Source organism: Pyrus communis, chromosome 15 (assembly GCF_041283825.1).
Source record: "Pyrus communis isolate YQ-2024b chromosome 15, ASM4128382v1, whole genome shotgun sequence".
NCBI classification, from domain to species: domain Eukaryota; kingdom Viridiplantae; phylum Streptophyta; class Magnoliopsida; order Rosales; family Rosaceae; genus Pyrus; species Pyrus communis.
Window position 1 is genome coordinate 24,115,662 of NC_142579.1, and position 23,993 is coordinate 24,139,654.

The 23,993-nt window shown below is 37.4% G+C and overlaps 1 protein-coding gene and 1 pseudogene across 3 annotated transcripts; both read left to right on the plus strand.

Moving 5' to 3' along the window:
• Positions 1-339: 339 nt before the first annotated feature.
• On the plus strand, positions 340-4,272 carry LOC137717143 (LOB domain-containing protein 10). 3 transcript variants are annotated; one of them, XM_068456453.2, is made up of 4 exons: positions 340-478; positions 594-701; positions 1,619-2,585; positions 4,025-4,272. In XM_068456453.2, the coding sequence occupies exon 3, from the start codon at positions 1,642-1,644 to the stop codon at positions 2,521-2,523; it is 882 nt and encodes a 293-aa protein (XP_068312554.2). In that variant the 5' UTR covers positions 340-478; positions 594-701; positions 1,619-1,641; the 3' UTR covers positions 2,524-2,585; positions 4,025-4,272. The 3 variants fall into 3 exon arrangements, with proteins under 3 accessions (XP_068312554.2, XP_068312551.2, XP_088543132.1); XM_068456450.2 differs by having other exon boundaries at positions 594-688; XM_088687006.1 differs by lacking the exon at positions 340-478 and having other exon boundaries at positions 564-688.
• A 14,940-nt stretch (positions 4,273-19,212) lies between these two features.
• Positions 19,213-20,080, plus strand: LOC137717656 (uncharacterized; annotated as a pseudogene).
• Positions 20,081-23,993: the final 3,913 nt, after the last annotated feature.

Genomic DNA, 23,993 nt, shown 5'->3' on the forward strand with positions numbered 1-23,993 from the left:
TAAGAACCACCTAATAAAACAATTTCATGACAAAAGAGAGATACATAAGGGTATTTAGGTAATTAGGAGGCTTGCATTGAAAACCAAGGCAAGCAAAGCGTCCAAACAGGGGTAGTATCGACAATTGACGCAGACAGTACAGGGACAAAGAGGAAACTCAGAAGGCACTAAATGGTCGCTCAGAATAACATGTCCTTCCTTATAAAGGTCAGTAATAGTATACCATATAAAAAACCAAAAAAGCCCCCGAAACCCAATCCAACGGTCACATAACGCTTATAAAAAAAATTTGGCGTCGACGCCGTGGTAACGCCCCCTCCCTCTCTCTCCTCTCTCATCATTTTTCTTTTTATATAATCTTAATTTCATTTTTTTCTCATATCTTCGAAATAATAAAAATTTGTGTTTTTCCATTCTCTCTACTTCTTCTGTTTGGGATCCTGCGAAGATCGGATCGAGCGCTCTCTCGCTCTCACAGGTCTCTCCTTCTTGTTCTTCCTCCCTTCAACTCTATCTCCATTTTCCCTATCGGCGAAACGCCGTCCTTCTTCAAAGATTTCAGTGTTCGTTTCTGGTTCTGTGTCGTATCGCAGGTGTTTGATGGACTTTGACGTCTTGGGGAGAGAGAGAGGGCGGAGCCGTCGACTGTGATCGAAGCAACCTCTGCTGATTAAGTAAAAAATCGAAGGTAAAAAATAAAGGTTAGATTCATAGATTTTGAGGTTTTTATCGCCGTTTTTTCCGATTCGGTTTTTGCAGATTGATTGTCGTTTACGCGGATCTGAGATTTCCGTGCATTTCCTTACATATGAAGTAGAGAGAGAGAGAGAGAGAGAGAGAGAGAGAGAGAGAGAGAGAGATGAGAAATGAGAGAGAGAGTGTGTGTGTGAGGCACAAACGCAAACACACATAAACACAGCGGAGTATTTTCTTAGAGAGAGAGAGAGAGCTTCTTCTCGACGACGCCGTTTGGCTGTTTTCCTTTACATTTCTGGTAAAATTGACAGCAAATTAGCTCTCGTTTCATTGTTTTCCGTTCCACTGTCTCTCTCTCTTCTCTCACTCTCTCTCTCTCTGTGAGTGCAGTGTGTAAAGGAAGCCATTGTTGTTGAAGCTTTTTTTTTTCTTTTTCTTTTTTTTTTCTGACGGTATCTGCAATTTTTGAAGCTTCAACACTCGATGATCATCAGATACTCCAAAACGATTCGTTTCGTTTTTGTTTTCTTCTTCCGAAAAAATAAAATAAAATCATATTTCTTAATAATATTATCGCTTTGCTTTGGTTAGAAGAAACTGTTTGATTATATGGTACCATGTCCGCTTTCTAAAATCTGTGAAGCTTCCCTGAAAAATCCCCTTTCCATTTCCCTCTGATTTTCTCACATTTCAATGAGTATTTTACACAACATAAGTCTCTCTCTCCCTCTCTCTCTCACTCCTCCCTCTCTCTCTCTCTCTCTCTAGTTTTGTCCTTGGTGGAAAGTCCATTTGTCTTTCCTGCATTGTATCAAATTATCGAATATTGACTTGTGGGAAAGATTTCTAATAATTTAATTTAATCGTTTTGGGTTTCTGAGATTTCTTTTGTTTTTTTTTTTTTTTTTTTTTGGTATTGCAGGTGGTTAGTTTTTTATTAAAATAATGTCGTCGTCGTCAAACTCTCCTTGCGCAGCGTGCAAATTTCTACGGCGGAAGTGCACGCAGGAGTGCGTCTTCGCGCCCTACTTCCCACCTGACAACCCCCATAAGTTTTCCAAAGTCCACAAGGTCTTCGGTGCCAGCAATGTCGCCAAGATCCTCAACGAACTCAGCGCTTCTCAGCGTGATGACGCCGTCAACTCTCTGGCCTATGAGGCGGAGGCCCGCCTTCGCGACCCCGTCTACGGCTGCGTTGGACTCATTTCCATCCTTCAGCAGCGGCTCAAGGAAGTCCAGGCCGACCTTTTCAATGCCAAGAAGGAGCTCGCCACTTACATGGGCCCACAAGCTATGCTCTCCATCCTCCAGCCGCCAACTTACATGGCTCAGCAGCTCCAAGGAAACGCTTTTTCCGCCGTTTCGCCGTACATGTCTCCGATGATTGGCATTCCAACCGGGGCTGCTTCCGGTCAGTTGATGATTCGAGAGCCACAGCAGCAGCAGATTTTTGAGGCGCAGCAGTTGGCGGTGGCCGTGGCAGCGAGGGAGCAGCAGGCGCAGGACCATGTGAGATTCAACAGTGGGTTTGACTCGTCCCCTGGCTCGGTCACTGTGGGCGGCTTCACTCAGATGGCCGGAGCGTTGGGCAACGCCGTTTCGCCGTCTTTGGCTCTGGGGTTTGATAGCGGTCCGTACCACCAGATTCAGCAGCAGCAGCCTCACCATAATCCCCACCTCCACCTGCAGCTTCAGTCTCAGCTGTTGCTCCAAACCCAACAGCCGCAAGGGCAGCATCAGGCTCAGCAGTCCCAGCAACCCCAGCTGCAGGCAAAATCCGATCCGGGAGAGGAAGGCGGTGGTAGGAGTGTGGGTCCCTCTTGCTGATGCATTTTTCTTCAGCTCTTCCCTGCCTTCCCGCTTTTTCATTTAACTAATTTTCATTCTAGGTATGCGTCTTCCTCCTTCCTTTTTGCTTATTCCTTTTTTCTGAGATGAAAATCCATACATTTCAATTTCGTTAATTTCTTTTTCTAATTGTTGTTGAGGGTCTTCCACACAACTTGCACCTCAAATTTCACGGCAGTTTAAGTCAATAACACTCGTCCAAAATATATTAGTACATGAATGATTTGAAATACCGTTATATTGACATCCTAAATGTAGATAAGTATCCCTACTTGCACATGAGGGTTTGTTGGGGTTTTGCATTTGTGAACTTATGGTCTTGCATGTGGCGGTATTTTAAACCAATAACGCACCGATACATGGAATCATTAAACATATTTCAATTTGTAAGTTGTTTAAAATACCGCCACAATGGCATTTATCTAGATATAGATAAGTTTCCTTCCTTGTACATTAGGGTTGGGCATTTATGAATGTTATGATGATTTGATTTTTTACTACCCAATAGTGCTGAATTAGTTTAAAATACCGTCACACTAATATTCTAGTAGGGGTGTAAATGAGTTTCATTTTCCTTGTACGCATTAGGGTTTTGCATTTATGAATGTTGTGATGGTTTTGATTTGTGTGGACATAGGATTTGGGTTTGATTTTTCATGAAACTCTTTATTGCATAGAGATAGATGATAGGGTAGATTCAGAAGAAAGGGGTTTAGTTAGGTTAGGTTTGAGGGAATTATTGTCTTTTCACAGCCAGGGAGGGATGTACCCCTCTTGACCGTCATCAATAACATCTGAGGTTTCAATTCCCCCACCTTTGTGACATCCCTTTCCTTCATCATGCATCAATATATTTTATTTCCTTTTTTTTTTTTTGGTTAATTATGTTTTGTCAGAAAATACAAATAAAGAAATATACGCTCGCAGCTGATGGCGATGCTTGCTTGAGCTAATTTGGTGCACGCATTGATTGTATGGTGTTCTTTTGATGGTCCAAATTGTGAAAGAGAAATTTAAAAACAGGATTATGTGGGTCGTCTTCTTCTTCTTCGTTTTAATGAGTGGTTTTTTCAAGGCATTTTCCGCTGACAGCCACAGCAGTACTAATTATGATCTTCACTATCTGCGTCGATCGTTCTTCCCTCTTTGTGTGAAATGACCGAAGTACCCTTGTCTTTGTCTCTCTGCACGTAGTTAGCTAATGAAGAGTGTTTCAGTTTGGCATGTGTGGAAAATGATGATCCAAGAGTCAAGTGTTTGATTCTCAACAGTTGATAAGTAAACGTGAAACTCGTTATATATATATTGGTCTGAGCTCTGATGTACGTATGACGTAGAATTTTTGCTTATTTTGTTGTAATTTTCAGATTGAGATTTGAAAACTGGTTTTTCTTATGAAAACGATACATGCAAGCACGTATGTATGGGTTTTAAGTTTTAAGGTGGCCTCCTAATTATTTTATATTTTGTTTTGGTGCAGTTCATATCGTCTGCATGCATACACAGCTGGAGATCCTAATGTTATCAATTTTGAGTGTTGAAGAGAGAGAGAGAGAGAGAGTAGTTTTGATTGGAGAGGGCAGGAGAGGAGAGACATATTTCCAAAGAGTACGTAGTACAGATGTTGGAGTACAGTTTAATTAATTTTATCTTCTATTTAATTAGTATTTAGTAGTGATCCAGGACAATTTATAATTCATCCATCCCTCTATTACCCTATTTGTTCCATGATCTATGGGTCTACTGGAGCTCCTCTCTTAAGGTCTTCATTTTGAGGAACTGGACCAAAAGTATATTAGCCATAAGATTATATTAGTTTAGATTTAAATGCTTAAAAAGTTAATAAACCAAAACCAACTTAAAATTCATAGAAAACTCATTTTCTAGTTTTGGTTTTTTAAGTTGTCAAATATTTTAATTCTTTGAATCTAAACTTATATAATTTTGTGACTAATATACATTTGGCCCTCACAGATCCTCAAAATGAGGACCTTAGTAGAGCATGACTCTATTATGTTACTATGGTTCTATCGTAAGGTTGTTGTTTTGAGGACTTGTGAGGACTAGAGATTGGCAAAATACCCGCGGTTACCCGCTCATTTAAATTTCACATTTACGGATATGGGTAACCGTTCAGATAAATAAACGGTTATGGGTATAACCGTTTACCGGTGAAATTTAAATAGTTGGTTTTGGGTATTAACTGCAGTTATAAACGGATAACCATTTACCCGTTTATTTTATGTATGTGAAATTAACACAAACCATGTTCTCTATCGGACAAAACTTAGATCAATGCTATTACTATAGTGCATGGTTTCTATACCTAATTATAATATAATGTAGCTAATTATATATATATATATATATATATATATATATATATATATATATATATTATGTTAATACTTTAAATAACCCAAGAATATTTTCTTCTAAACAGTTTTTGTAACCAAGAATATTGTCTTCTAAACAGTTTTTGTAACCCAAGAATACTTAGCAAATATTATATTACCTTCATTGGTAACAATTAAAAATATTGTCTGTAAATTATTTATTTCAATTATTGAAATTGTATAAAGACTTAAAAAATTAAAATATGGAAATGTATGATGAATGTACCTATAACAGTGTTTAACTGTAAAAAAAAAAAAATTTATGACAAATTTTTTTTTTTAATTTTCAAGTTGTTAAAAAACATGTAAACGGGTGAAAAATGGGTAAATGGTAAAAAAAGAAAAAAAGAAAAAAAAAGGATAAACGGGTTAAAAAAGGGTCAATGGGTACTAAACGGTTATGGTTATGGGTATGGTTAACCATTTATAAACGGTTATGTGTATGTGTATAACCGTTTAGACAATTACCCAATAGGTAAACGATTATGAGGGTATGAGCATAAACGGTTATGGGTAAATAATAATTGTTGCCCATCCCTAGTGAGGATAAAATGCATATTAATCACAAAATTATGTTAGTTTAGATCCAAAAGCTTAAAATATTTGATAGCTCAATAAAGCAAACCAACTTAAAATCCATGAATCATTAAAAAATTCATTTTCTTGTTTTACTTTATTAAGTTATCGAATATTTTAAGCCTTTGGGTATAAGCTAGTATAATCTTGTGACCAATATGCATTTAGATATAAACTAATATTTTAAGTTGTCAAATATTCTAAACCCTAAACCATATTCCTAGTGTGTGTGTGTGTGTGTATGCATTTAGATATAAACTAATATTTTAAGTTGTCAAATATTCTAAATCCTAAACCATATTCCTAGTATATATATATATATATATATGCATTTAGATGTAAACTAATATTTTAAGTTGTCAAATATTCTAAACCCTAAACCATATTCCTAGTATATATATATTATTTTAGATATTAATACCGTATATTATTATTATTATTATCCTTGTTACAAGCTATGAACTCGAAATGAAGATGGTTGCCAAAGATCTTATCCACCATTTGTTTATCGGTCATCCTTGTTATATAATACTTTTATGGTGCATGTCATTGTTAATTGTATATTTTCGTTTATTAGTATTATTATTGCAATCATCCATCATTATAATTACGACCAATACTATTATATATACAATAACATAAAAGAGAAGTGTTCACACTTGTACATGTGCATTGCATGGCTAAGCGTTGATCTTTCCATAATTAAATGTTTCATGTGCACAAGTGGGTTTTTTATTACAAGGCTTTTTTTTTTTTTTGTTTACTTACAAAAACGACAACGGTTTCATTATAATGTTAAAATAAACCTTATACAAATATCAATGAGGGTATTCAAGATAACATCCAAGAGGTTCTCAATCCAAATAAACTTTAGGCCATCACCGATCGAAATGGCTAAATATAGCCTTGTCTAGAATTATAGCCATGCAAAAAATTATTTTTAAGTTTATACTTCAAATTAAACATAGCACCCTCAATATTTTATTGATACTAAGTTTATACTTTAATTTTATTGGTTAGTTTAATTAAACTAATGTGGATGTTTTTAAAATTTAGCAATTGAATTTGAATCAATTATTGAAAGTGGGGAGTTGGGCCTCAAGAAAGGGTTAAGAGGGGCTACATTAGGGCACTCTGATGTCCCTTTGGCCAAATAATGGCCTAGTAGGCTCCGTAGAATTATAGCCAGTCATCGGTTGGAGATGAATTTTTGAACAAATCAGGCTACTTTTTGGCTTTTGGACCTTTATCCCTCTCCATTGGAGATGGCCTTAACAAAACATTGGCTAAACTAAGTGCCACAATATTTGTGGAATTGAGGGCAAGACATGCCCGAGAAGAAGCAAAAGAACGCATCCAACCCTAGAAATCATTCACACCCAAACTCAGGACTGAGATTTCACTTCAAAGCCAAAGAAATTTCATTCTCATGAAAAGGAAGAGCACTTTGCGAATTAGCATATGAGAGCTTCTACGCACAAAACCTTGAATTAATATATCAAATATGAGGACCTCTTTGACAACGAGCAATGCCGACTCCAAAGAAAAACTGACAACAGACCAACTAGTATCCGTACTAGTATGAATTTTGTGCGCAATACCATCAGTAAAAATAACCGATTTCAAATGTTTCATGTGGACATGCGGGTTTGATATTACACGCCTCCTTTTTTGGGTATCTGAATCCAACCTAGTTATCTTCAAGTAGTCAAATTAGAGTTTCCCATATTATCACAAGGATTAATATATTGTAACGTATTAAAAAGAGACTTCAAGCTCACACTATTCATTTTGCACTCACCCTTGACCCTTCCCTTATTTCCTGATACAGCTGCTATTTGCACTATAAAAATGTCATCAACACTCTTTGATATTAAAAATAAAGAAGAGAGAAGGGGAATAGAAAATTGGAACTCCCTTTTTTAAAGAAATGATTTCAAGCTCTGATTTTTTTTTTTCTCCTTTGAGTTATTTAAATTGAAATTTACAGAAAAAAAAAAAACGAAAACCCACTTCTATTATATTTTCCTACTAATTGAAAAGACAAAAGATTATATCTCCCGACTACAACTAATCATCTCTAATGATATAGACAGTCAAAGCAGGCGAACTTGTAAATTCAATTGCCTATAATGTTAGAGCAGAATTTTAGTTACTTAACTTATCATTTGTGTTAGACAAATAAGGAATATGGTTGGAGTCCTTGTGTAATTGTATATAATATTATTATTGAAAGAATAAGTCGTCCTACAACCGTCAAGCCGTCCTACAGCCGTCCTACCTACACACTAGCCGTCCTACAGCCGTCAAGCCGTCCTACAGCCGTCCTACCTTGTCCTACCTACACACTAGGACGGCTACCTTGTCCTCTACAGCCGTCCTACCTTGTCCTACCTACACACTAGGACGGCTACCTTGTCTTACCTACACATTTGTATCATGTATATATATCCTTGTAATCTTGTAGAGAAAAATTAATGAGAAAAAGCATTCTCTTCCATATTTTCCACAAAGCATTCTCTTCCATATTTTCTACACATTCTCTTCCATATTTTCTACATGGTATACAGAGCAGGTTTATAACCCTAGCCCTAATTTTTTTTCGGCAGCTTTCTCTGCCGTTCCCATGGCTGTTCGTGGCCCGTCCCGTCCCTCCTCTGCTCGTCCTCCCCTCCACTGCACCTACTGCAATTTTGATTATCATACCCGAGACACCTGCCATAAACTTCATGGCTATCCCGTTGGCCATCTCCTCCATGGCCAACCGTGGCGACCACTGCGTTGTGCCACTGCTTCCAGTTCTTCCCGCAGCCATGCACCTTCCAGTCCTCCCCGGCAGCCACGGTTTTCTGCTTCCCGGCCCCATAATTTCACCCAGGCCCATCACGTGCAAGGCACCCAGGCCCCCGCCTCCTCTTCTACTCCAGCGACCCACCAAGTGCACGGGGCCCATCCCACTTTGCATGACTTGCAGCTTGCCATGCTTGACCTCTCTGCCGAGCAGCACTCCTGTGTTCTAGCCGCTCTACGTGACACCACCACCCCTCCTCAGGCCAATGCCGTTCTCACTACTGATTTTGCCCAAGGTTTGTTACCTGTCACCTCTCGTCATGGTCAATGGATTCTTGACAGTGGTGCTACGGATCATATTACTTCTTCCGCTTCATGTTTGGTTAATCGTTCTCCTTCACATTTGCCGCCTGTTTCTTTGCCTAGTGGTGCTTCCGCTCCTATTACTTTTATCGGCACTCTTCCTTTAAATTCATCAGTTACTTTGAAGGATGTTTTATGTGTCCCTAATTTCCGAGTGGACCTTTTATCGGTTGGTAAACTTACAGATGGATTATCGTGTTCCATAACCTTCTTTCCTTCTTGGTGTGTTTTGCAGGACTTGGTTTCGAAGGCGATGATTGGTGTGGGTAAGCGACGTGGCGATCTGTATTACCTTGTGGCCCTTATCTCTTCTCTCCCCACCCGTCAACCTCTCTGCAACATCATTATCATCCCCTCCTCCTTCTGGCATAGGCGTCTTGGTCACCCCTCCTCCACTCATTTGCAAGCTTTAGCATCTAGCTCTCTTAATTGTACTTTTGATTCTAGTCATATTTGTGATGTTTGTCCGTTGGCAAAACAAACTCGTCAACCTTTTCTTTTGAGTTCAATTTCATCAACTTTCCCTTTTGCTTTAATTCATTGTGATATTTGGGGCCCGAATCGTCAATCTTCTCTTTCTGGTGCTCATTATTTCTTAACCATTGTGGATGATTTTTCTCGCTTTACGTGGGTTTTCCTCATGAAACATAAATCCGACACTCAACAATTAATTAAGGATTTTTTTGCTTATGTCACTACCCAATTCCGCACTACCATCCAATGCATTCGTACTGACAATGGTGGTGAATTTTTATCTCTTCGTAGTTTTTTCTCTGATCATGGGGTGCTTTTACAAACTTCTTGTGTTTATACCCCCCAACAAAATGGCGTAGTTGAAAGAAAACATCGTCATCTTCTTGAAACCGCTCGCGCCCTTCGTTTTCAATCCCATCTTCCTATCAAGTTTTGGGGGGGATGTGTTCTTACCGCTACTTATCTCATCAATCGTCTCCCTACCCGTCTACTCCATCATAAATCCCCATTTGAGGTTCTCTTTTCGAAAACCCCATCTTATGACCACTTCCGCGTCTTTGGTTGTTTGGCATATGCCACCTCTGTCACTCCCACCACCAAATTTTCCCCTCGGGCTCATCGTTGCATTTTTCTCGGTTATCCTCATGGACAAAAGGCCTATACCCTTTACGATCTCGACAATCACCGTATTTTCACTAGTCGAGACGTCATCTTTCACGAAACTACTTTCCCTTATGCCGTTTCTCACCCTCCTATCCCATCCTCTTCGCCTACCCTACCCATCCCACCCCCTCTGGACTTTACATATAACCCACCCCTTCCTGCCCCGACGCCTCACCCTCCTCCACCTTCCTCCCCTTCCACGCCTCCCACAGATTCCATTGCTGCCCCATTACCCGTTCCTCCCCATGCCCCTGCCCTCTCGGCATCCCCTCCTTCCCCCCCGCTACTTCCTTACCTTTCACCCTTTTACCCACGGACATCCCTACCCCCCCCCCCCCACTACCTACCAATCCTCCCCTTCCCCGCACCTTTTCCCGTGCCCATAAACCTCCATCCTATTTAAAAGACTACGTTTGCTCGCAGGTGATTCTGCCATCCCACCCATCTTCGACTTCGCAACCCGGTTCTACACAAGGTACGCGATATCCACTTTGTAATTTTCTCTCTTATCACCGTTACTCTCCCAGGCATTTTTCTTACATTAACTCTGTCAGTCGGACTGTGGAGCCTTCCTCCTTTGCCGAGGCTGCCACTGACCCCAATTGGCAACGTGCTATGACTGAGGAGCTTCAAGCTGTACATTCTAATGGTACTTGGACTTTAACTTCCTTGCCCCCTGGCAAAATTCCCATTGGTTGTAAGTGGGTGTACAAACTCAAGCACAATTCCGACAGCTCTATTGACCGCTACAAAGCTCGTTTGGTTGCTAAAGGCTTCACTCAGGCTGAAGGTATTGATTATCATGACACTTTTTCTCCTACTGCTAAGATGATTATGGTGCATTGTCTTCTTGCTCTTGCTGCTAGTCAGTCTTGGTCTCTTCATCAGCTTGATGTTAATAATGTTTTCTTACATGGTGACTTACATGAAGAAATCTATATGTCTCCTCCTCCTGGTCTTCGGCGACAGGGGGAGAATCTTGTGTGTCGCCTTCACAAGTCACTTTATGGTCTTAAGCAGGCTTCTCGCCAATGGTTTGCCAAATTCACTAGTGCCATCATTTCTGCCGGTTTTCAACAATCCAAAGCTGACTATTCATTGTTCACTAAAAAGTTTGGTATTTCTTTCACAGCTTTGCTCATTTATGTGGATGATATTGTGATTACAGGCAATGATGCTAGTGCCATTAATTCTCTGAAGTCTTTTCTCCGTGATCATTTTCGGATAAAAGACCTTGGTGATTTAAAATATTTTTTAGGTATTGAGGTTTCTCGTTCCAAACAAGGGATTTATATTTCTCAACGCAAGTATGCATTAGAGATTCTCAAAGACTATGGTTTTTTGGGAGCACGACCCATTGTTTTTCCTATGGATGACACAAAATTATCTGATAAAGGAGAACTTCTCAAGGATCCTGAAAAGTATCGACGATTAGTAGGTCGGTTAATATATCTCACTATCACTCGACCGGATATCACCTATTCTGTGCATGTTCTAAGCCATTTTATGCACGAGCCAAGGATATCTCATATGGATGCTGCGTTTCGTATTGTTCGTTATTTGAAGGCTACTCCAGGTCAAGGTTTATTATTTCGTTCTGACAACCAGACCAAGTTAACTGCGTTTTGTGATTCTGATTGGGCAGGTTGCCCTATCACTCGCCGTTCGACTACTGGGTATTGTGTATTCTTGGGCGGTTCTTTGATTTCTTGGCAGACGAAGCGACAGAAAACCGTTTCGCTCTCTTCAGCAGAGGCGGAATATAGGGCCATGGCAGGTGCTTGTTGCGAGATAGTTTGGCTTCGTTTTTTGTTGAAGGATTTGAACATTCCTTTGGATGGTCCTTCCATTTTATTTTGTGATAAATCAAGCAGCGTTACATATAGCTGCCAATCCTGTTTTTCATGAACGAACTCGTCACATTGAGATGGATTGTCACTTTATACGAGATAAGATTGTAGATGGCACAATAGAGACCAAACATGTGGGTACAGCACAACAGTTGGCAGACTTGTTTACCAAACCTCTTGGGAAAGAAAAGTTTTCGGGTATGTTACGCAAGTTGGGAGTTCTTGACATCCACTCTCCAACTTGAGGGGGAGTGTTAGACAAATAAGGAATATGGTTGGAGTCCTTATGTAATTGTATATAATATTATTATTGGAAGAATAAGCCGTCCTACAGCCGTCCTACCTTGTCCTACCTACACACTAGGATGGCTACCTTGTCCTCTACAGCCGTCCTACCTTGTCCTACCTACACACTAGGACGGCTACCTTGTCCTACCTACACATTTGTATCATGTATATATATCCTTGTAATCTTGTAGAGAAAAATTAATGAGAAAAAGCATTCTCTTCCATATTTTCTACACATTCTCTTCCATATTTTCTACAATTTGCTTAATGCCTCTAATTATAGCCATATGGTTTCTGTATCCAGTAAAGAAAAGTTGACGTCAACCAAAGAGATGTATCGTATGGGGATTAGCGGTAGCTTTTTACGAATTAACACGTCCATCACAACTCTTTTTGCATAATAAAATAAGGAAAATATTCAGACAGTGCAGACTACAGGTAGAAGATATAGAAAAAAAAGGATTTCCCTTCAAAGTTCAAGAATAATGTCATTCGGACCTTTAAAATTTAATTCAATAGTTAAAAGCAAAGAAGTTAGTGAAAACTTTTAAAAATTATAATAATTTTTTACTGTTGCATCAAATTTTAAAGATCCAGATCACTTGATCCCTGCGTATTGAAAGAAAAGGTTTGGAGACAATCTCTTTCCAGGAAAAAAAAAAAAAAAGTTTTGCGGTGGGTCACCCTCAAGTTCCTGAGGTTGTTGATTGATCACAACCGCTTGATATTGACTTGCCAAAACGTGATCAAACAAAGATGATTGGTAGCATTGACGACCTTTAAATTAATAATAATGATAATAATTGGGTGCGTTAAAGTGCATGGCATTGCCATGCACTTTGGCAAGACAGGCAAACAGAAACAGTTACTCTGTAAAGTTTGAGAAATTTTTAGTTGTGACGGAAATATGGATGGTACACCACCTATGTTTGTGCAAGTGGTGAAAATTTAAAATTTTTAAGTTATTAACCTTTTAACACACATAACCCACCATTCATATAGAAACACATGATGTATCACTTAATGTGACGATCACACTAAAAAATCTCTTGTAAAATTCATCTAGTAGCTCTGGTAAACGTCTTCAACTTGCACATGTGCCAATTTCATACGAGAAGTGTTTGGAAAATTAAATTGTAGATGAAATTTAAAATTAAATAATGTATTATTAATAAAAAAAATGAGCCTTTTTTTTTTTTTTTTAAAGTTTAAGTAACAATCAAATCATCAACTTTTATATCATTTAGTAAGGTTATTTTTATTAGCACCCCACATTGTTGAATACATCCCACATATAAATATAAAGTGATGCTATTTCCACCCCCAATGTCTTATATTCTCAACCACCTTTTAATGAATTTTTTAATTACAAATTTATCCGTTTGCAAAGAGACTGATAAGGACATTAATTATCTTGTTTTGCTTAATTTAAAAAAAAAAAAAGGTTGGGCGTGGAAGATGATTTGTCTACCTCAAACCCTAACTCATATTTTCATCTCCTTTTATTCAGATAAAGTACAAAAATATCAATGGACTTAGAAGATGACTTTTTCATTGAAGATGAGGAAGATGACGCTTTTACGGAAGTGGTAGAAGATTATGTTTACATTGATGTTTCCATTGAAAAGGTAGAAGAATAATTTGTGTGTGGGTCATTTGAATTTGTCCATCGTCTTTTTTAATTTGTCGTTGTCGAATTCTTTTGAATTTGGATACCTCTGTCGTTTTTATTTGAATTTGCAGACTTTAGTGGTTTTCATTTACATATTATTATTTTTTATTTTTTAAGAGACAATTTTATAATTTCATATATATATGTATATATTAAAGGTTATTTTGAGAATAATAGTGGGTGGGGAAATAACATTTTAATTTTTTATTTTTTTAAGGTGTGTGGGATTATAACATGGGTGGCAAAATAAGACAATAGGGTGGGTCTAGTAGCTCTCTAAATATATTATTAAATGACATATAGTTTTATATGAAATGACTATCCAGCCCACGAAAACCAAATTAGTTGAAGTAAAACAATCAAATTAATTGAGCCAATAAATTTCAAGAAATAAGCTGCTAGAAGCTCATCGAATTCGAGTGGTTTAGTAGGCGGAGCATTTCTCTCATCCAACTGCCTGCGGTGGAGCAAACATGAAGTTTAACATTGCGAATCCCATCACTGGGTGCCAGAAGAAGTTGGAGATCGACGACGACTCCAAACTATGTGCATTATGGGACAAGAGGATCTCTTAAGAAGTCAATGGTGATGCATTGGGCGATGATGTTAGGAGGTATGTCAAAACCTACTGCATAACATTCACAAAAAAAATAAAATAAATAAATAAATAAATTTCAGCTTTAAAAAGTAATACTTTCACAATAATTCGAATTAAAACCAATGCAGGAGTGCCCTTCAGTTAAAGCTGCTGAAATGTCTGCAGAAAAGGAACGTTTGATGTTTGCTTTTAATTTGAGTCATAGAGATATTATTCTTGAGCTCGACGCGAAAGGAGCGGTGGTGGCTGATATTACGTCTATGGATGATTGTCTGGGTCTAGAGGGTTGTATCATGGAGAATATACAAATGTTGGGAAAAAGTTTCGAATGTTTTTTTTGTCAATGACAGAGTAGAGCTTGTTGTGGCTCATGAACTAGCTCAGTATGCAGTTCGTGTTGATGATTTTAAATCTAGGATTGAAGAGGAATCTAGTTGGCTCTCTCCTCTTGTACTGTCTGTTGATCCCTCATGTTAATGAAAGTCATATTTTCATAAAAAATGAAATAAAAAATCTATAAACATAACTAAATGTGCAGAAAATTAATGGAAGACTAAACCCTCGAGTGGACAAAACTCAATGTGCAAAAAATTGAATAGAGAATATAAAAAGAAATCTTAAATTTCACAAAGAGTGTCGGTGTAAACCTATAGTGATGTGAATTAAGATAATTTTAATCAAACAAGTAAACCTATAGTGACCTATACGACTTATCCATATCTCATCAATCATGGCTAGCATATAAGTCGGAGTCACCTATAGTGACCTGTACGACTTATCCATATCTCATCAATCATGGCTAGCATATAAGTCGGAGTCACCTCTTGTGACCTATACGACTTATCCATATCTCATCAATCATGGCTAGCATATAAGTCGGAGTCACCTATAGTGACCTGTACGACTTATCCATATCTCATCAATTATGGCTAACATATGAGTCGGAGTCACCTCTTGTGACCTGTACGACTTATCCATATCTCATCAATTATGACTAGCATATAAGTTGGAGTCATTTATAGTGACTTGTACGACTTATCCATATCTCATCAATCATGGCTAGCATATAAGTCAGAGTCACCTCTTGTGACCTGTACGACTTGTGACCTGTACGACTTAACCATATCTCATCAATCCTGCTAGCCAATAACTCAATAACATGCTAGCCAATAGCTCAATAAGTATACCTACACAAGAGTCGGAACCACCTAAAGTGGTTTGTACGACAAGACTGGGTGTAAATAAATACGCTCAAGTGCTACGATCACGTGAAGACTGTGCGAATAATTGCGGGTCACCTATGAGTCGGAACCACCTAAAGTGGTCTCAACACAATCATACTCACTACCATCACTATCATCAACATGTACTCACCTGAAGCTTACCTGGGCGTCCGCAGCGTCATTTAGCACTTCAAAGCATTCACAATAGTTAGGTTTAGGTAATATCCATATGAATATGCCATGATGCAATCTAAACCCAAACATTTCATGATATTCCCAGAATATATAATACGGCATAACATGTACGATCAATAACACCCTACTCCCAAACTATTTACTTTTGAGAGTAATCATCAGTGATAAGCCCAATTAGACACTAGTTAAATTAACTATCATTACTTACCTTTCCTTACTTCAATTTCTTGATTCTTCACACATTGATTTATGATCAACATTTAATCACCAAATCATAAAGCTAAAACTCACACTTCCCACCAATGTCCCTCACATTGCTCAATTCACTAAACAAGGCTATTGTCTCAATTATTTAATCTCATTTATTATATGGCTGCATCTAACGTCTTGTTAGACTGCCTACGTACCCTAAATAGGGATCAAGCCATTCGTAGTTAGCAATGATTAATTGTAGGTAACAAGCATAGATCACTTTAGAAGTGTGTATGGAACTATCAATTATATGCCTATGAAAGAAAAAGACTCACTCACCTGGAGTCGACGCTATGATTATCTTGCACACACATCGAGACATCACAATCTATTGTCGCCTACCACAAAATCCAAAAGTGGACGGAAGATGGTCAATTTTGCCCACGAAGTTGGCGGGTGCCTAAAGCTTCCCGATGTCGATTCGTCGTCTATGGTGGTCCAACAGGGTCAAGGTTGGTTGGGTTTTGCTCCTGGGAGGATAGGCTACAAAGCCCAAGTGGTGGCATCGTCCATTGCTTTGCTGATTTGCCGGAAAATCAAAGAGGGTGCTCGGAGCACCGTGAGAACCATCAACTTTCGTGGCCTCAAACCGCCACATACCGTGGTTAATCAAGGTGGTTCTTGGGTGGGTTTTGTAGAGGGGAATGAGAGCTTCAAGATGGTGGTGGTGGTGTCGAAAAAATCTACTGGAGTTGGCCGGAATCGGCCTTGGAAAATGGGTGGTCGCGAGTGGAAAAACCCACGGGAAAGTTGGGAGCTTTTTGGTTTTTTTTTCTTTTTTCTTTTTTTGTTTTCTTCTTTCTTTCTTATTTCTCATTGGTCCTCCATCCCTTTTAATTTGATTGGTCCCTTTTTCTCTTTACTTAAGGCTGATTAGTTAGTCTTCCCACAAGGTGGGAGTTCAAATAATTTAACTACCTTTAAATAACCAACTTCAAACGTCCGTAATTATACCGTTATAATTCGGACTTGCAAACGGCTTTCGCCTATGCGTTCGTAGTGGAAAGTACTATGAGGATATGCTAAAAGAATAAGTCATACGTCACTCTAACCGATGATCAACGGAAGTCAAAGTCCTTGCCTCTAGGGCATTTTCGTAAATTCACGCTTCTAAAATTAATACAAGCGTAAAATTTGGGACGTGTTGTCACATGTACCCTCTTACATTGACAAGGAGTGTTTTTAAATATATGATATGGATTACAGATTTTTATTTTTTATTAACAAAGGCAAAACCCCAAGTCCAAAACAAAAGAGGAAAAAAAAAAAAAACTACGTCAAAACAACTCAGAGCCTAGCAGCCCCAATAATAACATGGAAAATAACGTTGGCACACAAATTTGATAAACAGTAGTATAGTTTACAATAAATTCATTTAAATTACGAGGAGGGAGAACTTTGAGGTTAAAAATGAATGATTTTAACCAACTGAGTTACAAGTTACTTGCGAGAACGGATGATTATTAAAGAAACGCAACCCTATATATTAGGGAAATTTTATATATTGACTGTATAGTGTATAAAGAAAAATTGGTTTCACACACAATATTATCTCAATTTTTTTTTTGAACTTTATACTACATATATCTTACATGAAAATCAATAATGATAGTAGCAAATGATGGATGACTAGTTGGTTAGCATATCTTCTTCAATTCACTGCGTTCTGAGTTTAAATTCTTTTTTTAGTATAACTTTATTATGGGTTTGAATTGTTATGATTCGTGAGAAACCAATTACCCTCCCTATAAAATGACAATGATATAGCACCAAATGTTCAAAATTATAATAGCCGAGAACCAGATCATGAACCAAAAGGTGCTAGATTTGAAAATTATCTAATTTAGTCGGCTAACTGGTTTAAAATAATTGGAAAGGATGAGTTTTTATTCCATGGATCAATTCATTTTGCGTTTTTATTTGACAGGATAGAATTATATTAAGAATCTAAGTTGATTGATTGAAACGTCGTATGTCATGATGGTGCGGTGTCGTTTTACACGAGTATGAATTATGAATTTATATTTATTTGATAGAGCAGGTGCACCTGATCTGGTATATGCTCCAGTTTATACATTTCTTGGAATTGCATGACCAGACTGAGTTTATATATGGGTTTGGCAGGCAGAGGCATATTTTATGAACCGTATAGCCCAAGAAACCTCTACAAGGAACGGTAGAGGGGTTGGTCCCTTCAAAGCTTGGAGCTCATTTGGTAGGCTGGTTACGACATCTTGTTTTCATTTAGAGTGGATTTTAACCCAACCCATGTTTGATGAGCTAAATTGTGTCACGGACCGGATTTGGAGTGTGGGATTTGAGTCCGTAATAGGACGCGATTTGAGTTCATAGCACGACCATGGGTTACGAAGCCGATCACCTCCGCCAATTCGTTTCGCAGGACGTTATCTCATCTCCTTTCTTCTGGTGAATCGGAGATTTGGTTTTTCCGGTGTGGTCGCGTGTTATGAGCAGTTTGAGGGGTTCGCGAACGCTATTTCGGGTCTCGAGCGGCGTCGTCGCGAGTTGATTACTGGGTCTGGGTAGGTCGCTGGGTTGTTGCAGAGAGAAAGACCAGCATTTGTGCCTCTTCCTTGTTTTTATCTTTTTATTTTTTTTATTTGGGTTCGTTAATTTATTTTTCTTGTTTTTTTTGATAAGATTTATTATTTCAATTAGTTTTTTTTTATTTTTTAAGTTTTGTCTTATAATGAAAGTTTCTGGAAAAAAAAAATTGAAAGTTTATTTACTTCTTAAATAATAACCATAGCCAGTCTAGTCTTGTTTGCTTAAACTGATCAAAGACAGCTAAAATGATGACTAGAAATCAAATCTCAATTGCTAAACTGATCAAAATTAAATATCGACGACATATTGAAAGAGCTTATCATTTTGGCAAATTGAGGTTTTAAAAATAATTATTTTGACTAATTTCCCCGAAAAAATATTTTCAAGGTCCTCAACTGATTAAAAGTAGTATTGACAAATATTTTCAAACAAGCAATTGGCTTCATTTCAAAGAATTGAAGGAGAAACACCAAGTTTTGTCAATTCTTAAATTTAATTATATAGTTTTAGAGAATGCAATCTTCTCTCTTTCCTAAACCTCAAGAATAGAATTTCAACTACTATTTGTGACAAGGGGATAATCTATACTAAACTATTTGTGATAGTGCAAGAAGGCGAACGCTGACTTGAATTTTAAGTAAAAAAAAAAAAAAAAGTAACCACTTTTTTCAAACCTTCTTGATCTTTCTTTTAGTCTGCGTTTCATTTGTAGCATATGTCCATGTGATTTTATGATCCAATTTTTTGCATTTCTCAGAAAATGGCGGACTTTTGCAAAATGCCAGAAGAAACGGTGCTGCATATCTTCTCATGGCTTCCTCCGAAATCTCTATTGCGATTCAGATGTGTTCGTAAATTGTGCTACAAATTCATCAGTAGCCCTAGCTTTGTGGATGTGCACCTCTCCAAATCCATAGGCACAAAAATTTTCATACACAACATGCATGCATCCTTTTCAAGCGTTGCATCCTCAACGACACCAACGATGACTTGAAGAAAATTTTGTTGTCACTTGACTCACTTTTGTATCTTTGCAGTGACAACAATAGTGATTCAAGATCTCAACCTCAACTTCTTTAAGGCTACAACATATTGCAGTCCACAGGTGTATGGAATTTGGCTACGATCGAAAAGCTAAAGACTACAAAGTTGTTAGAATCGTAATGCATTTCCGAGTGTTTTTGGATATTTTTTCACCCTCTCACGGCAGAGGTGTATACTGTATACTATGAGTTCAAACTCCAGGAGAGAGATCAAAGTTGATATGCCTAGTACTGTGGTTTGGTCTCCTTCTTCCCAAATGTATTTCAAGGGTTTTTACAATTGGTTTGCCCCAGAGCTAGACAAACAAACCCTAGATGAAAACAAGAAAGCCATCCTTTCGTTTGACATGGATGACGAATTATTTTATGACATATTCGTGGCAAATAGATTACAAGATAGAAAAGAATGTTACGGAAGCCTTACAAAATGAGGAATGAATCTGCTTCTTATGGTTGCCACAGTTGAACGTGTAGTTTCCGACAATTTTGATACGAAAATTCTTAAAGAACATATTCGTGGTGTGCGTTTAGAACATTTTCAAGCTTTTGTTTATATGTATATATAGTCTCATTTCAGTGAAATGAGAGAAAAGACTAATAGTAGAGCTAATTCTGGTAAATAGCAGTATAACTATTTCTCATATCCTTCATATCAAAATGACTAGACAACAGCTTCTTGGTTTCATTCAATAATTAACACTGGTACTAGCTAACAAAATGTCATCCACATACGAAACAAGAAAAATGAAGTTGGACTTCACAATTTTCATATAAATGCAATTGTCAATTTTATTTTCTGCAAAACCAAAAGCTATTACAACTTGATCAAATTTCTTGTACCACTGTCTCCAAGCTTGTTTCAAACCATAAATCGATTTGTTCAACTTATAGACCCAATTTTCCTTTCTCCCTTTCAATGAATCCAAGTGGTTGTTTCATGTAAATGTTCTCTTCCAATTCTCCATTAAGAAATGCAATTTTTACATCCATCTGATGTAATTCAAGATTGAAATGTGCAGTGAGTGTCATAATAACTCTAAAATAGTGTTTGATAGATACTGCAGTTAATGTTTCATTATAATCCACTCCTTCTCTCTGATTGAATTCTTTTATCACCAACCTTGCCTTAAACCTTTCAACATTTCCTTGTGAATCACGTTTTGTCTTGAAAATCCATTTCCAACCTATGGATTTCAAGTTTTCTGCATCTGCAACTAAAGTTCAAATTGTGTTTTTGTGCATTGAAACCAGTTCTTCTTCCATTGCAACTTTCTATAAACTAAAATTAGTACTTTCCATAGCCTCTTTAAAACTTGTAGGATCATTTTCATCACCAATATCATATTCTATTTCCTGCAAATAAACCATGTAAATCTTGTGGATTTTCTCACAACCTGTGAAGGCTCAGGCATACTTGGTAATTGCTGATCATGACGTGTTGCTTAAGAGGGCAATATACTGTCTTGAATTATAGTTGGTGGTGCTGGACAGTGCAGGTTCTTGCAAGTTGGTACAAGCTCCCACATTTCCACTTATATGTTGTGCATTAATTGTTGTAGTTGAAATTGAACTTGGTCCAATTTGTGCAGGAGTCAATGGTAACAAAATGGACTGATTCATCTCAGAAGCATTCCCAATTTCTGATGCATCTTCATTTCTCTCCTCAAAAACATAGGATATGTTACTTGATACAGAAGTTTCCTCATAATTTTCAATGTATGGCATTGTGACTTTCTGCAATTCTGGTATAATGACGAGGACAATAAAATCGAAAACCTTTTGACTCTTGTGAATATCCAACAAAGTAACAACTGGTTGTTTTCAAATCCAATTTCCTTTCATTTGGATTGTAGAGTCGGGCTTCACATTGATACCCGCATGTATGAAAGTGTGACAAGCTTGGGTTTCTACCCGTCCAAGCTTCAATAGGAGTGACCTTAACAACTTTTGTAGGCACTTGATTCAATATATAATTTGCATTTTTAATGGCTTCTCCCCATAAGAACTCAGGCAAGTGGGAGTGTGACATCATACTCCTCACCATACTTTTGAGGGTTCTATTTCTCCTCTCAGAAACAACATTATGAGATGGTGTCCCTAGGGTTGTGTATTGATCAGCTGCAATCCCATTTTGCTAGAGGTATAAGGCAAATGGTCCTTCTAATTGTTTTTCAACCACAACTTTGAAAATTTTAAAACAATTTAAAACTTGAGATTTTTCAGAAATCAAATACAAATAAGTGTATCTTGAGAAATCATCAATGAAGAGGATAAAATGTGAGTTTCCACAGATGGTTCTAGTTGGAAATTGACAACCTACATCAGTGTGAATGATCTCTAAGAGATCATTACTTCTTGTGGCTTGAGTTTTGCTACTAAGATTGGTAGTCTTGCCTTTATAGCAGTCTGTACATTCCTCAAAACAATATGGTGAGTTATATTTGATGAAAGATATAATGAACGCATAAAGTGAGGATGCGATGTGAAATTATGTGGCTAAAGCTTTGATATTATTCTCATATTTTCTAGCGTGTGTAAAACGACCTTGCTTAACTGGCATATATATTACATGTTCTACTCACTGAGCAACAGTGGTTGTTGCTCACCGCTCACCCTTTTATTTACAGATGAGTTATTTGACAAAATAGGTGTTAGACGAGTTGAAATTGTGTTAGACGAAAGATTTAAGGGTTTTATATTTTTTTTTTGTACAACTGTAAGGTTTTTCGGATTAGTGGAATAAACAGAAGTTTGTTTTTCATTTTATTTTGCTATATTCCTCATGTATATACTTACTTAGCCATTAAGGTAACAAGCTATTTATGTATATTTATCTTACTGAAGTTTCAGTACACGTTGTTGACTCACCATATTGGCTTAGCATAGGTGTTAGTAGGAGTGGTACGGTAGAGCTGTCTATAGGTGGTGGCATTCTTACTATCTAAGATTTCATTTGTTTTAGCTTGAGGTGGCAAGTATGTGAATAGGTGTCCTATGCATATAGTTCAAACTAATTGTGGCACACGCAGAAGCAAGAGACGTGTGTGATTCATGTTTTTAGAAGCAAGACCTGTCGACATAAGGAAAAAAGTTATCCTCTGGTTTGAGAACAAATCTGAAGCACCTATATATCTACTCATATTATATTAAAATCATTACTTAGTCCCTAAGTGTTGGAGCGACCTTTTCTACTATAAATAGGTAGACCGTTTGGTTTCCAAATGTGAACTTAATGGTTTCATATAAAAATTTTGACTTAGTCTCTAAGAGCGGGAGCCAACCTTTTCTAATATAAATAGGTGGACCGTTTGCTTTCCAAATGTGAACTTAGTGGTTTCATATTGATATTATTACTTAGTCTCTAAGTGTTGGAGCCGACATTTTCTACTATAAATAGGTAGTACCGTTGGGTTTCTAAATGCGAACTTAATGGTTTCATATAGAATATGCATGCAGCATGCCAATGGTTTAGTTCTTATAGTTATATATATACATGTGTGTGTGTGTGTATTACACAGAGAGAGATAAAAGAAAGAGAGGAGAAAGAAAGCTAGGGTTATTAAGTTGGATTCGTCGGGATGGGTTGTCTTGCCGAGGTTTTAGCTATTGATTGAGGTGAGTGGTTTATGTAAGGTGTTCAAAATATTCTTATTTTTTAATAACTAAAAACCATGAGTTAACATGTGATTTTACTCTATTTACAAATATCTCTCTATTTCAAGTCAAGCAAGTTGGATTTGGTGACATGCATATTCAAAGTTATTATATATAGTGATACGTGGATATTGTTAGAATATAATATTGTAAACCTTAGTTAGTTAGTTAGTTAGAGACATTGCTCTCTATATATACATCATTGTAATAACTTCTTGAGAAAGAAATCAATACAACAGATTCTGCAATTCATCTCTGTAAAACCTCTTCTCTCTCTCTCTCTCCCTCTCTAGTTCTTGAAACCTTAATCATTTCTCAATCTCTCTCTACATTAACATGGTATCAGAGCCATTAAAGCTTGATCAGCTTCTTTGATCCTTTTTTTTTTGCTTCTGCTACATGAAATTCTTTCTTCTTCTGTCTTGTGGGTATATCAAGATTACCCAGTTCTTCATTCTTCGCTCTGAAAGGTTGTGCACACCAAGTGTTTGAGTCTTTTCCTCAGACAGATTTCTCTACAATTTTTCCGAAATGGTAACTGCGAATCAACTTCAAATCTTGCAATCACCAATCACTAGATTGATTTCATCTGTTTCCATGTCTGTTACTACGAAACTGGATGAGACCAACTATCTACAATGGCATTTTCAGATGCAGTTGATGCTTGAAGTCCATGGAATTATCGGGTTCGTTGACGGATCAAATCTCTGTCCTGCTCAGTTTTCTTCTAGTTCTTCAAGAGATTCAGAGGTAACATCTGGTACTTCATCTTCAAGAACTGAAACTGATGAGTACAAAGTCTGGAAAATGCATGATCATTCCTTGATGTTGTTACTTACTGCAA

Bases quoted from the DNA above. Each gene is read 5' to 3' on its own strand.
- LOC137717143 (XM_068456453.2), top strand. From the start codon at position 1,642: ATGTCGTCGTCGTCAAACTCTCCTTGCGCAGCGTGCAAATTTCTACGG.